Consider the following 14,048-nt stretch of genomic DNA (forward strand, 5'->3'; position numbering starts at 1 on the left):
CTGGTTTACTTGTAAGAAAACAAGAGCATCAACATGAGCAGGATGAAGGCTTGCCCGTTTTCACGTAATGGTATTCCCAGCAAGAGAGAAAATTCTCTCGCTGGGAGTGCTGGTTCCCAGAACAGCTAAATACCTTCTGCTGAGTTTTGCTAAAAGGGGAAATCTGTCCTGATTGCTGGTCCACCACTGCAGCGGGTTCGCTATGGTGGGAATATGTGGTAATGAAAAAAAGAAAACTCACGCACATCTTGGGCAGCATGGAGCAGTGTGCTGATGATGTCATGTCACTCTGGAAATGTGGCCTAAAAAGTTGCACAAAATCCTCTTCCAGTGTGTTTTTTTTTTTTTTTTTCCCAGTCACCGGCTCACTGTGATTATTGGGCATATCCTCCTCCACTGATCACGTGACACAATCACGTGACATGCGACTAGTCTATGTGAAATTTTAAAAACTCTAAATGTCTTAGAATCAACTAGTCGACTCAACCTCTAAAAGAGAGTTATACATATTCTCCTGATCAAAGCAGATACATCATCATCAGTTATAAAGACATACATTTACATGATTTTTACTTGTGAATTCTGTCTATGTTACATTCTTTTATTAGTGCTGTTAATCCATGTCTACTCATTTCTAAACTTGGTCCCAGAGAGTGGTGCAGTCTACATTTTTGTAGTGGGTATACTGTTCTTAGAAACCAAAGTACACTGGTTAGTCCAATGTAATTGTCCATTTATTTTGATTTTTAAGCATATTGGCTATTTCCGAATTTCTCTGATGCTTATATTTGAATAAATGCACAATAAACTTTGTACAACAGTTGGCTTTGTATTAAAAAACATGTTATAGGATTTGTAAAACAGTATCAAAGCAAAGCGCTACATACCGATAGATTGTTACGGAAGCGTTTAACTGTCGTTTAACGTATCAATGATGCGTGCCTCATGATATGTCATGGATCATTGGGCACTTTTAAGTGAGTATACCGAAATTCTTGAGCTTTTCTAGTGGGAATACTCCATATGCCCGAGTATCACGTAGACCACACCACTGGCCTTTCTAAAATCTGCTTGGATCTACAAGCACAGACTCACGCAGTCACCTGCTTTACACCCACCATAACAAGCACTGTCATCTGCCGTAGTCATCACCTGTCCTCTCTCCTTAGACTATAGCTATTATCTTCTAAGAGTTTTGCTCTCCTTGCACTGTAGCACTGACCGTTCTGGCACAGCTCCACGATCAGGATGTGCTACAGCAGCTGGTTCCTCTCTGCTGCTGTCAGCACTGACATCTTGGCGCTGACATGACCGGCGCTCTCCCACCATTCAAGTCGGCGAGGCTTCAGTTCAGTGTTAAAGTCAGCAAAACCTGAGCTGACTGTGTTCACGATTATAATTCTGATATCTTACCCTGTTTCATGCAATCAGTTCTTTATTTTTATTTCATTTGCTGCACAATTTCATTTGGAACAATTCTTTTTTTTGATATCTTATAGAGTATTTTTAAGTCTTAGGTATTATTATACCAGCAACATTCAAGTAGCGTGTTGGATTCTTATTTTTTGAATAATTGCAAAGCTGCCTTTACATTTTCCAGCTGGTTTCAAATATCAATTCTCTTTGTTGTTGTTTTTTTTGTTTGTTTTTTTTACTATATGCAGTTTGGAGTGATTCTGAAAGATAGTTACCACTTTCTGACTTTGGAGAGGTATAAAGAGTACTACAGTTAACAGTTTTCTCCCTTTTGCCTGCATAAGTAAAAAAAAAAGGCAATTTCCAGGAAGTAAAACCTGTGACATCCTCTCGAACTTGAAATAAACAATCTAACTCAGATACTTTCAGAATAAGTTCCTTCACAAACCTTACATGTACTGAAGGGAGTTATTTATGTGAGATAGAACTCCAAAAAGCCACTGTTTCCATTGGAAAGACCCATCTATGTTACAAAATGTCAAACTGTCCCCAAGTGCAAGTCCAGGGTCAACGTCCTGGCTAGGCAGCAGATTTTATCCCCCTCGATCAGCCTGCACACGAGTCCCTCCACTGCCTGAGTGTTTTTGGCTGCTGCACCCCATCGCTCTCTAACAGCTTTCTCACATCGTTAATCCTTGATGCCATTTGCAAAAGATTCAGCAGACTGCATATCTCTGTGGCGCAAGTCATGCTTGTCCGGCACCTGCTCTCCTTTCAGTTCTCGGTAACGGCAGCTCAGTGAAAAACAAATTAAGCAGCGTAGCTCTCCTTTTCTTGCAGTCTTCACAATTGTTGGGGGTATTTACCTCTGGCAGTTCTGCCCACGCCGCTTTGCTGGAGTGTCCTTGCCTTCTTCGCATAGCTGTACGCTTAACATTCACATGAGCATGAACAGTAATGAGCACTATAAATGTGCACTGCATCAGAGAATGTTTTAAACTCCAAGCGCATCAGCACGTGACCTTGGATTGTGGGTATTTGATTTGGGTTGAGCCTATTTGTGCTGCCTAATTCTGCGTAAAGAGAGGTTGTATTCATAAGCTGCTTGTTTGTCTTTTTATCCAGCCAACGGTGATTGCCCTAATAGAGTTTGGCTGACACCATTGCTTCTATCAGGGAGCGCAACCTGCAAGGGGCCTGAACTTAAATTACAGACAGGGATCAAAGAGGATTCACTATTTTCAGTTATCTTGATTTACTCCCACTGCTTTTTTGTTGTCCTGTTTTAGCTCCTCGCTGTCAGAACCTGACATGTCTTTCTGCATGTCAGAAAATAGTGTGTGAACTGTCCTTTAGGAATCCTTTAAAGGTGACCACAAGTGGTACGTCGATGTCCACCGTTGATGAGGAATTTGAATAGTGAATATTTGTAGTTAGTGGGGGTTTTTTTGGACTAGATTTGAACAGGGAATGCAAGTAAACTTGAACGCGTTTGGTGTAAGAAATTCACATGGGTAGGAATTACACTGTGTGTACGAACAGAGATAGTTTTTATTTATTTTTACTTGATGCTTGTCCAAGGCAGTGTAGAGTGATGGAACCTGGCAAGTGACCAGGTGCAATGGCGGAGCCAGAGGGTAGCCATTGGTGTCCTTGACCACCATAGAGTAATCTTCAGCCACCCCAATCATTTGAGGAAACTCTTCTTTTAAACAAAATAAAAACTAGAAAACAGTGTCCTCAAATGACTGGCATGGCTGGTTTGCATATATAAGTGGCAGTGGCCATCTTGGAATTTGACTTGGCAACAAAAATGTTGATATTGACGTTTCTTATACCTAGATGCAGCCACACATCAAAATTGAAGTCGGCACATTGTTTACTTTTCAACCTATCCAGTTCACAGTGTTAACATATGTACATATGGATGCAGCCATCTTGGATTTTGACGTGATAACCCAATTTTCAAAAGGAACTTTTCTTATGCATATATGCAACTATGCACCAAAATGGCAGTTGGTATCTTGCGCATTTTTCATGTTATCCAGCTCACAGGACTAATGGACACTTATGTCAGCGGCCTTCTTAGATTTTCTTTTGGCAACCCACTTTTGGAAAGGAACTTTTGTTATTCCTAGATGTAACCACTCACCAAACTGAAAGTTGGTACCTCACTTATTTATAAAGTTATAATGCTCACAACATGCACAGATGGACTCTTCAATGTAGGGGACCATTATAAACATTTAGCTCCATGATCATCTTTAATAATCCCTTTTTTAGCACTTGGTAGTCTTTTCAAGTTTTTCTATATATGTTTTTTTTTTTCTAATTCCAGGAATGCAATATGTCTACTATCTCTGTTTTCATTTTACACTTCACCACATTACCATTTATTTGTTGTTTTCTTGTTACTTTGTCCTGATTTTAATTTGTTTGGCATTGCAGGGCTCCAATGGCTTCCTAGGATTCCTTGGGGCAAATGGTGAAAAAGGAGCAAGGGTGAGCAAAGATCTGTCAGCAATGAATATCAACCAAGAGTTTTTCTTCTACATCTTAAGGAAGTTATGTCGTTGGAAGAATAACTTTAACATAAGATGTTTTGATCAGATCTTGAATTTCCAGCATTCTACTTTATTCAACATTAAGTTAATAATGTGCATTTTGTTTTTGTTGTTCAAATGCTATTTATGAAGGAAATGTGAAATATATATTTGGAACATCTCCCTCTTAAACCATTGATCAGCTGCAACAACATCCAACATTCATGAAAGATTTTGGTAGAAATTAAATCCCTTAAAACAATTTTATTTTTTTCACATAAGTTGTTCAGAGTTAAAGTTAATATATTACTCTGCACATCCTGCCTTGTCATACAACACTAACATTATTTAAAAAAAAACACTGCTATGTAATTATCATTATATGTCTAACCTTGTCAAATTAAAAGAACTGCTTCAAAAGGTTGCAATGAAAATGTCGCCTTTCAGGTAAGACTGACTGTATTCTGCCATGTGATTGAATGTGATGAAAAAGGTTACAGATAAAAGCATGACAGGGAGGAACGTTGAAGGATTGAGGTTGTTATTGACAAGACAAGCTCATCTGTGCTCTCAGACACTGAGAGGCAGACATGTCTGGCCCCAGAATGCCTCAAGTGACAGGTTGTTCAAGCTGTCAAGAGCCAATGAGTAACCACTTACCACAACCATTTGATTATTTATTTTTGTCCAAAGATGCTCTGACAGTTCAATTGTATCTGTGACACTGACGTCCTGAGCAGTTACTGCTGTCTGGTGTTTAAATGCCTTTGGTAAAGAAAAATAAAAAAACAAAACTGGCACAGCTGAAATTTCTATTGTTCAATGTTTTGTTGATAATATAAGCTCAAACTTCTTTTTAAGTCAACGTTTTTTTTTTTTTTTCAGGGAATTGCTGGCAAATCAGGCCCCAGAGGACAACGCGGACCAACTGTAAGCAACTCTTCTGTCTCCTGCACGAGCATATTTTCTGGATTTAAAATCATAATATCATCCTGTATGGACTATGGGTTCTGTTTTGTACATATAAAAATACACATTAGGTAGTTTGTTGTTTCTTTGTTTTTTTAGGAAGTCACAAAATTCTAACAGATCCTCCCATTTTTCATTACTTCTTCAAAGTGTTTGTACTTCACCATTACATTGTAATTGCAATGAACATAGGGTCCACGTGGGGGTCGAGGAGCTAGAGGACCAACAGGAAAGCCAGGCGCAAAGGTGAGATGGTTTAAACAATGCTATAAATTTAAGATTCAATGGTTGCTGCACATTTATATCTACTCTAACTAACATTTTATAACCTACGTAATATATAAAAGTGCATGTGTTATGAGTGTTTCACATAGAGTTTATTCCTTATTTGAGAGTTGTGAAAAGTTCACCCTTCTTTGTGTCTTTTCTTCCTCCTCAGGGCACCTCGGGCAGTGATGGACCTCCAGGCCCACCTGGAGAGCGGGTTAGTATTGGAGTTTGTTTCATCAGTACCTTCTGGTTTTTTTTTTCAGAGTTTCTGTATCGACAGCAAAAGCACATCAGGATAAATGTGTTTAAATTTAAACTCGGAATCAATTAAAGGTTCTTTTTGGCATCAAAATCAGAAATATGGCTGCTGCTGATCCCATCAGCTAGTCTGTTAGTTTCTATTTTTTTAAGCAGACTAATTTGTGAGGACAAAACACACAAGTGTTTCGCCATAAATGACAGTGGTGCTGTTTTAATGCAATGCAAAGAACCTGAATATTGCCGGTTAAAAATCTACAAAATCCAATCATATGTACTGTTTTGTTTTTCTAACCTATACATGTTTTTTAATTTTATTTTAGGGACCTCAAGGACCACAGGGGCCTGTTGGCTTCCCCGGACCCAAAGGACCAAATGTAAGTAGCTCCTATCACTGTGAGCTGTTACTATCCACAGTTAGGTGACACTTCTCTCAGCTTTTTAATTATTAATGCGCTCCTGACATGATGATCTCTGTTCGCTTTTCACCCAAAGGGTCCACCAGGGAAAGATGGGCTGCCTGGTCATCCTGGACAGAGGGGAGAAACAGTGAGTGTGATGTTTTGTACAAAAATACTTCATTTGCATGTGTAACTTGGGTATCATTTAGTTCAGTTTCTAAATACTTATGATAAGCGAAACTACAAAGTTTGATTTTATAATGCAAGCACTTTTGGAAATGTACTGTAAACATAATCTTGGAAATGGGATTCTTCCGTCATAGACTTTGGTCAGTCAAAAACCCCAAAAAATGCAGATGGGAATTGTATTTTTTCTAACTGAGAAAATAATTTATCATGTATTTTTAAACCTAGCGTAATAAATTTAGAGGGTTTGTTTTCAATGTATACCATTTGAAAATATTTTCTAGATCAGAGACTGACTTTGTTACAGGAAAACAAAATGCATGGGAATTAAATTAAATAGATATTGGTTTGCAAAAAAAAGAGTTAATAACAAAGAAGAAAATGTAACATAAAAGGTAACAGTGTGTTTAAAAAAAAGATCAATATATTGAAGATGGGCCGAGGATAGATCCCTGGGGAACCACAATTCTTATAGAGTAAACATCACGCCTATTGGCCTCTTAAAAAAAATGTTTAAAAAAAAATTTTGGAAACACATCTGATTTTTATATATGGACACCGTACAAATATGTGTACGTAAAATTTGTGCAGTGTAATTTATTTCAGTTGTACTACTTTCTAAAACTATTCCACCAAAAATGTACTATCCAAACCTCTAACTGCAACCAACTAAAATATATCACATGGTACCTGGAAAGATAAATATGTAACTTACTCGCCTCTGATTTTCTATATGGCTCAGCTTTTTACATATTTTAAAATATCTGTTTGGCTTTTCAGGGTTTCCAAGGAAAGACTGGACCCCCTGGACCTGGAGGAGTAGTTGGACCTCAGGTACGTACACTACACACACATCCCTATTAGGTCGTCTTTGAGGAAGGTTTTGAAACGTCAAAGTAAAACGGTGTTAAAAACGGTGAACATTAAATAAATCATTGTCTTTAGATTGTGTAATAAAATAAGATAAATTGTTTAAAAAATTTAACATTTTGTTGAATTATTATTTACTTTTAGAAATTAATGATGCAAATACTAAAAGTCTGTGAATGTATAAGTGAGAGAACAATCTGTAGTTTTAGACAAGATCACACCTAAAGCACAGAAACATTTTTTTTTTTTGTATTCCAGTCAACAGTAAGTATTTTTCTATTAATATAACATTTGTATTGTTGTTTTGTTTCAATAGGGACCAACTGGAGAGACAGGACCAAGTGGGGAGCGAGGACACCCAGGTTCCCCTGGCCCACCTGGAGAGCATGGTTTACCAGGAGCTGCAGGAAAAGAGGGTGGAAAGGTGAGCAAGAATACTTAATTTTGTTTATATACATCCAAGGATCTTTACTGTATAAAATATTTAGTTGCTCATTATGTTCCATTTTCTCGTTTCCTGAAGAATCACTGGTAGAAATGTGGTTTTTACTTTAATAGACAGAACTATGCATCACAATAAAAATAAAACACATTTGTTTTGTGCATGTTACATCAGAATTTAAACTTGTTTAAAAGCATTGGCATTTAAAAGTACATTTAAAAGTACTTTACACTCTTTTTTTTCCATTAGTTCAATAGATAATAACCTGGTCCGTACTTATTTTACCTTCAGCTTTGAGCTCTTCAATCTCGTGCTTTTTTTCCCACAAATATTGAAGAACATTAGCTGCTGTCAATCCAGTCATGCTTTGAATTTATTTATATTGTTTTCAAAAATTATTGTTAATGATGAACTGATGCTTCTTATTACCATTTTTGTCTTTTTAGGGTGATCCAGGTCCCCAAGGTCCTGGTGGCAAGGTGGGGCCTCCTGGACTTAGAGGTTTCCAAGGGACCAGAGGTCTCCCAGGAGCCATGGTAAGACACTAACATAGTAAACACTCCTACAAATACCTTCACTGTACACAAAGAGGCAGGGAATCGGAGCATCCCCTTGACTGGACTGCATTCCAAACCCCCAATTACCAGGCCGACAACCTACCAGTAAACCTAATGTCAGACTTGACAGTGGATGGAAATAAAAGGTGCAGAATCAGCTTCCGTTGATCTAATAGGTACTGAGCCAATCACAATATTGGCAAGTTTTCTCATAATAAAAAAGGATAGTTTGGAATTTTATTTTAGATTTGCAGAAAAATTCCATCCGTAACAAGTTCCAGCAACAAGTTTCCTGTATTGCACAGTTCTGTGTAATACGTTTTCCTTTACACGACCTGTTCTTAAATCAAACGAAGAATAAATCAACATGGTTTGTTTTCATTTTAAATCATCGACAATGTCTCTGCATTGCATGAACCATAGCCTGTTGGGAGACCTGTGTTAATTCTTTGAAGGAGTGGGAGTGAGTTAGAAAAAGTTCAAGGTGAGCGTGGATGGCGATTAGAGACTGAATGAGGATCAGCTGGGGGGATTGTGGCTGAAGCTCATTCCAAAGTGGTCCATTAAGAGAGCTTGCGACAGCACAGGGTGGACTTATTGCAGCCGTTGTGTTTGTCCCATGTGTGCAGAGGGATGACTTTCCTTGGTAATAATGGAAGCACAAACACACATGCAATATGTGAGCGACGGCACATGCTTCTCAGGATGCATTGTGAGCATGTGCATCTGTTATGGGAGTGAAAATGAGTATAGGTTTTATTTTGTTTGCAGATAGCGTATAAATCCACACACTGTTTATTTTTTAGACACATATACACACATTCAATCTATATTTCACCCCTCAGTCTTGAGAACTGGCACAGCAGTGATATATGAGCCAAAAAGTAACTTTTTGTGAGCTCAGCACAGAAGGATCCTTCTAGTCTCTTATTGCACTGTGGAGAAATGTGCCAGGGAGGTGGGGCTGCTTGGCAGCCTCTGCACCCCCTGGCTCTGTTAGAACCTGTAAATTAGTTTTTATAATAAAAGTCTTTACCACCTCCAGTGAGCTGTGTTTTCCACACGCTGTCCCAGCCTCCTTGCGCCATGATTCAGCACAGTCATTGCCATTCAAGGCTCGGGAACTTGAAGCGTTGACAAGGGGTTAGAGATAGATGGACCTCACCTCAGCTTGTGACTCACTGCAGGCGTCAGAGCCTTTTCATCTCTCCTATTTTTCTTTTCTTTTGAAGCTCATGTAGCGACTTCTATTGAATTTATATCATGAATACGCCTTTGGGTTAGAGTATACCATCATTTATTAAATAACAGACACTTTTTATGCTTTTATGGATAACAGAGTAGCAGCCTAATTAAATGCTTTGAAACATGCATATTCATTAATGAGCATTTCTTTTTCTTGTCACTGCAGTAATGCTTCTAATTCTGGAGATTTGTGACTTCTGACAATCCCATTCTTTAGATGCGGCTTACTAAGATCATTAACAGAATCTAAGTGACAATAAAATGTTTGTGTTGTTAAGAGATCAGGGTTTTTTCTCCCGTTTGAGACTCCTTTGAAGCATACAGAACTTCAGAATGTTTTGTTTTTATGCATAACATTCATACCAATGAGTTTGTCATGACTGGAGACATTTACAGTTATAGTACTGTAGTCCCTCACTGCTTTGCAGTTCGACTTTTGCAGACTCGCTCTTTTGCGGTTTTTCAAAGTAAGAGTGGACATGACCCACAATTGGCTGATTGATGGATGAGCCACACGAACAGCATGGATTGTTTATTTCAAATAATTATTTTTAATGATTTAGCATCTGCTGGATCTTTGTGCAGCCCACAGGTGCAGAGAGAAGCTCCCTCTGCGGCCTGTCATGATCTCCTCTCTCTGCCACCTGCAGCTCTCTGCCACCCACACATTTCTGCTCCGTGCTGAAGCAGCTCCATGAAGGGTTAACCCTTTGCTGTTCTGCTGCACTTAAAAAAAACTGTAACTTGAAACATGAAACTTGAACTTGGATTACTGTATCCCTGCTTCATGGTTTTTCACTTATTGTGGGGGGCGTGGTCCCCTAAACCCCGTGATAAACGAGAGACTACTGCATTCAGGTCTTGTAGGTAGTGAGGGGCTGAAGTAGCTGAATGGTCATTGCCACAGTTTTGTAATCCTGAAGCTGCAGGTTCAAGCTCAGGTTGCCTCAGGAAGGACATCTGGTGTTTAACAGTTGTTCAATCTTTCATGAGTTTGCTCGCTGTGGCAAACTCAAAAACAAGATGATTCCTAAAAAGGAGATTCAAAGTGGCTCTTAGTCTTCAAGGATTTTCTTAAAACATCTCAATGTATGCTTTTGGAAAGAATACTTTCATTTTCAATGAAATCTACGAGTATTGTGGCACCTCAAAAAGACAATTCTTCCTTTAGTTCTGAGAAGTAACGGCAAGTATTCCACAGGTAAAGCAAAACATATACACAAAAAAAAAAAAACTTTAACAAGGACAAACAAGCCCAAACTGTTTGGATGCATTTACAAAGTGGCGCTTTGTATTTTGTGCATGTGTATAATTAATTGTAGCAAAAAATGAAAAAAATTGAGGCCATGCCCAAGAAAAATGGAAGTTGCCCACACAAGCGTTGCATGTAACAAACTGAGAATAAATCAAGAAAGTGTGATTGAATAAAAAACACTGTTAATGAAATGCATGATCCTTGCAGTGTTACATATCCTTGAAAAGGTTTATGTAGGTAACATATTTTACCACACTCCTAGTTGTTATGTGCCTTTTTGAATTAAAACTTTTCACTTAATACTGCAGAGTAGTGTGTATGCAAAGTTACACACATGCACATGTAAATGGATATTTAGCAGCTGCCACTACTGTTCTTTCAATAGCTGTGAGTGGAGGTCCACAGTGAGAAATGTCTAACCCTCTCATTTCCTCTTGTTTCAGGGTCCAGGTGGCTTAAAGGGAGGAGAAGGACCTCAGGGTCCCCCTGGCCCCATCGTAAGTAGCCTGTTACTATGGTTACCTCATCTCTCTTGCCACAGAGATTGCAAGGAAAAGTGACTTTAGCGTTTGGATAATTGAGCTGCTCATGCTGTGCACAGCTCCATTCTCTGGTCATTCAGAAGCTCATGTAGCAAAAACTGCAGCGAGAACAAAACTTTTTTTACTATATTTAGTATTTCTCACTTTTTGCTGATGTTTCCTATTTAAACATCTTTGTGTTATATTTGTGACATCTTGTTTAGTAAATTAATAATCCAAAAACTGGATCTTGAGGTTCTGTGAGATACAAAATATGCTCACTCACTGTTTTTTATATATATAAATCAGCTTTAACAATGGAAATGTTTTGCTTCACTGTTTAGTTATGAGAGGAAAGCAATCCCTTAAGATTTTTTTTTGTTTGTTTGTTTTTCATTCAACGTTGGCAATAGAAAACAAGACATATCGGAATGCATAAACCACAGCTCGATAAATGGTGATGTGCTGCTTGATTTGTGGTGGTTTTGCTGTGAAAGATGGTCTAATTGTTGGTTTAATCGTCTAATCGAAGAACAACTAGTTCCATGTCTGTTGCATGACTGGTCATGGATGTTTTCCTCTGACACTTAACTGTTGCTATGGCAACTGTTGTGCTACAGATGGATTTTTTTTCCTTAATTGTCTGCCTTTATATGCTTTGCATGACCACTACTTTACTTACTTTACATGACATTCACGCATGTTTTTTAAATTAAATTATGTTTTTTACGTCTTTCCTGTCATTAAGTATAAATCAAAGTTAAAGTTTGACCTCATTCATAAAATAGTTTGTGTTGGACTGTATCATGGCAAATCAGACATGCTTCCATCATATTGTGGTTTATGATCATGAAGGGAAAGCAGGAGTGGCAGACTTATTCAATAATAAGAGAGACACTTTTTTATCCTCCTTTTGTCTCCAACACCTCCGTTAGAGAGATGGGCAATAAAAAAGCCCCAGAAGTCCCAGCTGACTTTCAGCACATAATCTGACTGACAGGCAGCTTTGAACTGTCCATCATTTTGTTCAGGCGTTAAACCCAGGCTCCCGATAATTGCCCCGTGCTCACCAGCGACGAAGCAATGCCAGATTAGATGACAAGCGGATATGCAGAGCAGAGATGAAAAGATGATGAAAGCAAGAAGAGAGTTCTCTGTGTCAGTGAAGCCATTTCCACTGCAAAGGGAGAAAGTTTTCCTAAATTGGCATGAAAGTAAGTTATTCCCCAAGTACAGGTGAAAGACTGTTATGGTAATGTTTGAGTTAAATAAAAAGAAGCCTGTGTGCAATGTGCACACACACAAGAGAGATGATATTTTTCTCCATCGATTTCCTGCCAGCGATCAAGCTGCTGATGTGCAGTGGGATATTCTGAATGCTCCCAGTGTGCTGCTTTTTCATTGTCTTTTAGAAGGGGGTGTGTGTCAGACAGAGACAGACCAAGACAGATTAGCACAAAAAATAGAATGAACGTTACAAATTGTGCATCTTGTAAGTGTTGCAGTTCTGTTTGTGGCCAAACAATCAAATGTGTTGGAGAAAAACACAAGTAAAATGACAGGAAAACAGCAAAAGTACCAGTAAATGGTAATATATATCCTGTCAAACATGCTTGTGTTCAGGCTTGTTTCTGTTTGTGTTTCTCCTGGTGGGCTAGTTGGCAGGTTTTGGGTGACAGTTTGGATTTGTGTGTGTGTGTCACCAGCAATATGTGTCATAAAATGGACCAGGCATTCTGTAAAAAGGCAAGTTGGAAGCTCACATCAGCAGCTGAGTGAGATGCAGGTCAAAGCTTTGGCCTTTTGATAAGCGCATTTCATTTTGTTTACTTTTGGAAGCTACCCAAGACATTTCCTGGAAATTAAAAACCCAAATTGTTTACACAGAGATGAACCTCGACCAGAGAATCAAAGGAACTACATAGCAAGACAAGGTGATGAAGGAAAAGGATCCCCGGATCTTATAAAAGGTTTTGACAAAGGAGCATATCTCTGTTAGACAACAATCTGAAGGTGTCAACTACTGAAGAAAACCTCAAAACACCTGGATAATGATGGTGTTTTTGGTTTGCACCACAGAGAAAAGGCATTTGAACAGCAGATTTACAGATGTAATATTAGGGTAGAACAAAAATTAACATTTAGAAGACAATGAGATTTATTTCCTTTTATTTATTATTTATTTATTTACTGACATGCCATGCCCAGTTGCAAATTACTAGGTAAATTTTTGGATTAAAAGTGTGCCATGAGTAAAAGAGGACATTTCCTTTTGTCTACTGAATCGTCAGCTCTGGATGTTATGGCTCCTGAACTGGACGATCGAGGACATGAAGCTGTTTGTCAGTTTGGTTCTAGAGTCTGTGCGTGCTCTGAACACGCGTGCTTGAAGCTGATCGTGGATCAGAATCTTCACGAATCACAAAGCCTATGTAGGCATGTTCAGCTAGTTTTGTATTTCACTTCTGCCACAACGTCTCCAGACACGTTGTAGTCTGTGGAATGTGTGAATATTGTTTATTAAATTACTACAAAATACAAAATGATCTTAAATCCGCCCAATATTTTAGAAACTTTACCACATTGGTTAAATCTGATCTTGGTTTTACCTGCTCAATGGATGCTCTTTTGTAACATATTTTTTTTTAAGTTTCCACAAATTATAAGAATGTTTGACTTATTTATTTATTTATTAGCCAGTAGTGTATATACTTGGGAAAAGAGGAATGGCACTGTGCTGTTTAGGGAAATTGTTCTAGTTGTCTGGACTCCAAAACTTACAGTACTTAACTTACTTACATACTTCCAAAAAAGTTCAATCTGGTCCTCTGGACATTCAAAAAAACAAAAGTAAAACAAATGTCCAGAGGACCAGATTGAACTTTTTTGGATTTTTCTACCTGGATTATTGAGCATGCATCAGGATACTTACATACTTGCTTACTTACTTATACTTACTTACACTTACTTAATTATACTTATTTACATACTTGTACTTACTTACTTATACTTACTTTTTTACTTACTTACACATTTACTCACTTACACATTCTAACTTACTTATACTTACACTTACTTAATTACACTTATTTACTTACTTACACTTATTTACGTA

The 14,048-nt window shown here is 38.1% G+C and overlaps 1 protein-coding gene across 1 annotated transcript in view; it reads left to right on the forward strand.

Moving 5' to 3' along the window:
* LOC119415217 (collagen alpha-1(XI) chain) overlaps positions 1 to 14,048 on the forward strand; it is a 90,797-nt gene that overhangs the window by 48,436 nt on the left and 28,313 nt on the right. Inside the window, exons 32-41 of the mRNA XM_037682375.1 lie at positions 3,865 to 3,918; positions 4,845 to 4,889; positions 5,121 to 5,174; positions 5,368 to 5,412; positions 5,780 to 5,833; positions 5,952 to 6,005; positions 6,824 to 6,877; positions 7,230 to 7,337; positions 7,802 to 7,891; positions 10,856 to 10,909. Coding sequence (XP_037538303.1) covers positions 3,865 to 3,918; positions 4,845 to 4,889; positions 5,121 to 5,174; positions 5,368 to 5,412; positions 5,780 to 5,833; positions 5,952 to 6,005; positions 6,824 to 6,877; positions 7,230 to 7,337; positions 7,802 to 7,891; positions 10,856 to 10,909 — 612 coding nt within the window. The remainder of the gene's footprint in view (positions 1 to 3,864; positions 3,919 to 4,844; positions 4,890 to 5,120; positions 5,175 to 5,367; positions 5,413 to 5,779; positions 5,834 to 5,951; positions 6,006 to 6,823; positions 6,878 to 7,229; positions 7,338 to 7,801; positions 7,892 to 10,855; positions 10,910 to 14,048) is intronic.

Source organism: Nematolebias whitei, chromosome 9 (genome assembly GCF_014905685.2).
Source record: "Nematolebias whitei isolate Nwh7 chromosome 9, NemWhi1, whole genome shotgun sequence".
In the NCBI taxonomy this organism is placed as follows: domain Eukaryota; kingdom Metazoa; phylum Chordata; class Actinopteri; order Cyprinodontiformes; family Rivulidae; genus Nematolebias; species Nematolebias whitei.